Genomic DNA, 1,955 nt, shown 5'->3' with positions numbered 1-1,955 from the left:
TGGGGGGGGGGGGGGTGATCCATGCTGCCCCGTGCTGTGCGTGGGAGCTCTGCCATGAGCTCCCAGAGGCCCCAATTGCCGGTGCTGCTGCTGGTCAGCGCAGGCCTTTTTTAAAGCCCTGCACTCACCAGCTGCAGAGCATATGGATAGCAGTATGCCACCACTGCTAGCTGGGGCCAGGACCAACACCTGAGCCTGCCTGATGCAGTCTGTGCCAAGCACCAGGAAAAACCCAGTGCTGGTGCTGGCCTTAGTCTGCAGCTTTGCCCTGACCCACTCCCTCCCTTGCCTCAGGGGCCTTGATCTGTCCCCTCACGCCTCTTCCATCCCCTTCCACCACAACAGACTTACCAGCTGCACAAGCTGCATCAGAAATTGGATAGGTATCAGTCAATATGCCTCCTTAAAAATCAGCTATTGGTATCAGCCCCCAAAATCTCTATTGGTGCACCCCTAGAAATAAGTTTCAGTGAAGGGAAAGAATGTTTTTTCCTGATAAGCTTTTTCCTGCTCCATCAATATTTAACCTTAAATGGCAGGTTACTGTGTTATATGAAATAGTTAATTACTGTTTGTTAATGGCTTAACAAACAAAATCTAATCAGATAATTGTAGCTTGTACATCACAACAAGCCATAAAACTTGTGTTTGGTGCATGCAGAGATCTTAATATGTAAAGTGTTTAAGTCAGCAGGTTAGTTTAATACAGGAAATGTCCGCTTTTTGTGGGTTTGGCATTCGTGGTTTCAGATATTAGCAGTGCTGTGCCAACCCACGCTCTCTCTGGCAGTGTAATGACACCATTACAGCACCGGCAGTGTCTGTGGGAGCTCCACGCTTGCTGCTGGTGAGCTTCCACTGCCACCATCGCACCCTTGCCCCTCCCCAGCTGCTGGGGGCACACTCTGTTCATGGCGTATTCATGGATTTCGCCATTCACAGGGATATCTGGAACGTATCCCCCGCGAATGGCGAGGGTCTCCTGTATTCATTGAAATAAACTTATAAAATTTATTTCAGCCAAGCTGCCCACTCTGTTCAATGAATATCTGTTAAGTGTGTTTTCTGTGCATAGCAGTCATGCTGTGCCAGCAAATGGGAATGTCAGTGTCAGCACAGTAAGAAATTAGGGTTTTTCTGACGGACTAAACTAACCAGCTGCATTGCTCAGAAAACCAAGACAAGCAAGAAAAACATAATATCGGTCCTAGGTTGTCATCAAGCAAACTGGGGACAGATTTAGGAGCATTTTGCAGCATTGCAAAAGGTGGGGAGCTTTACCTTATGTTACCTACTCCATGGGAGCTGCTTCTGAGCATGCGCCTACCTTGTGCTAAATTACAGTGAAAGAGGGGTAGGTTAGGTTACCAGGGGTACCATTTACTATAGGGTATGGGACTATACATGAGCAGTTACTATAAAGCAGTTCATGTGCTGTAAAGTCCTACTTCTTTTATACCCTAAAGTACATAATCTATTTGTGGAGCTGCTTTTCTAGGTAATTTTTTGTATTTCCAGTGTGTGCCCAACAGTAGTTTATTTGCAACTTACTTAATGTATCAGTGACTTTGTATATAGGAGGAACACAAATTCACCTTAAGTCTACAAGTGCAAAAGGGCAGTTGTTTTTAATGTGAACTAATATGAGCAGCTACACCCAGATGTAATTAAAAAATTGTACTGATGCATTCATTTAACACTCTCTTCAACAGTGTGTACAAACAATGAAAGTACATTGAAATCCATCATGAAGAAAAGGGATGGGAAAAAAGATTCAAATGGCACAAAGAAGAACCTGCAATTTGTTGGTATAAATGGGGGGTAAGAGAAGCCTTGTCTTGGAAAATATCTAAGTATTGAAGTAATCAAAACCTTTCTTTCCCTTCCCCAGAACAAAGCCAAAAAGGATTTTTAGTTGGTATTAACAAACGTGTGTGTGTGTGTGGTTCTGAGTG

At 44.2% G+C, this 1,955-nt stretch overlaps 1 protein-coding gene across 6 annotated transcripts in view; it reads left to right on the top strand.

The window, feature by feature from the left end:
* Positions 1–1,955, top strand: part of KANK1 (KN motif and ankyrin repeat domains 1) — a 218,280-nt gene that overhangs the window by 193,667 nt on the left and 22,658 nt on the right. For all 6 annotated transcript variants that reach the window (XM_019517654.1, XM_019517657.1, XM_019517652.1 and 3 more), the window contains one exon: positions 1,713–1,821. In XM_019517654.1, the coding sequence (XP_019373199.1) occupies positions 1,713–1,821 (109 nt within the window). The remainder of the gene's footprint in view (positions 1–1,712; positions 1,822–1,955) is intronic.

Source organism: Gavialis gangeticus, unplaced genomic scaffold, assembly GCF_001723915.1.
Source record: "Gavialis gangeticus isolate Ggan-Ray unplaced genomic scaffold, GavGan_comp1, whole genome shotgun sequence".
Lineage (NCBI taxonomy): Eukaryota > Metazoa > Chordata > Crocodylia > Gavialidae > Gavialis > Gavialis gangeticus.
Note: the sequence above shows the minus strand (reverse complement) of the source record. Positions and strands in the feature narration are given on the sequence as shown.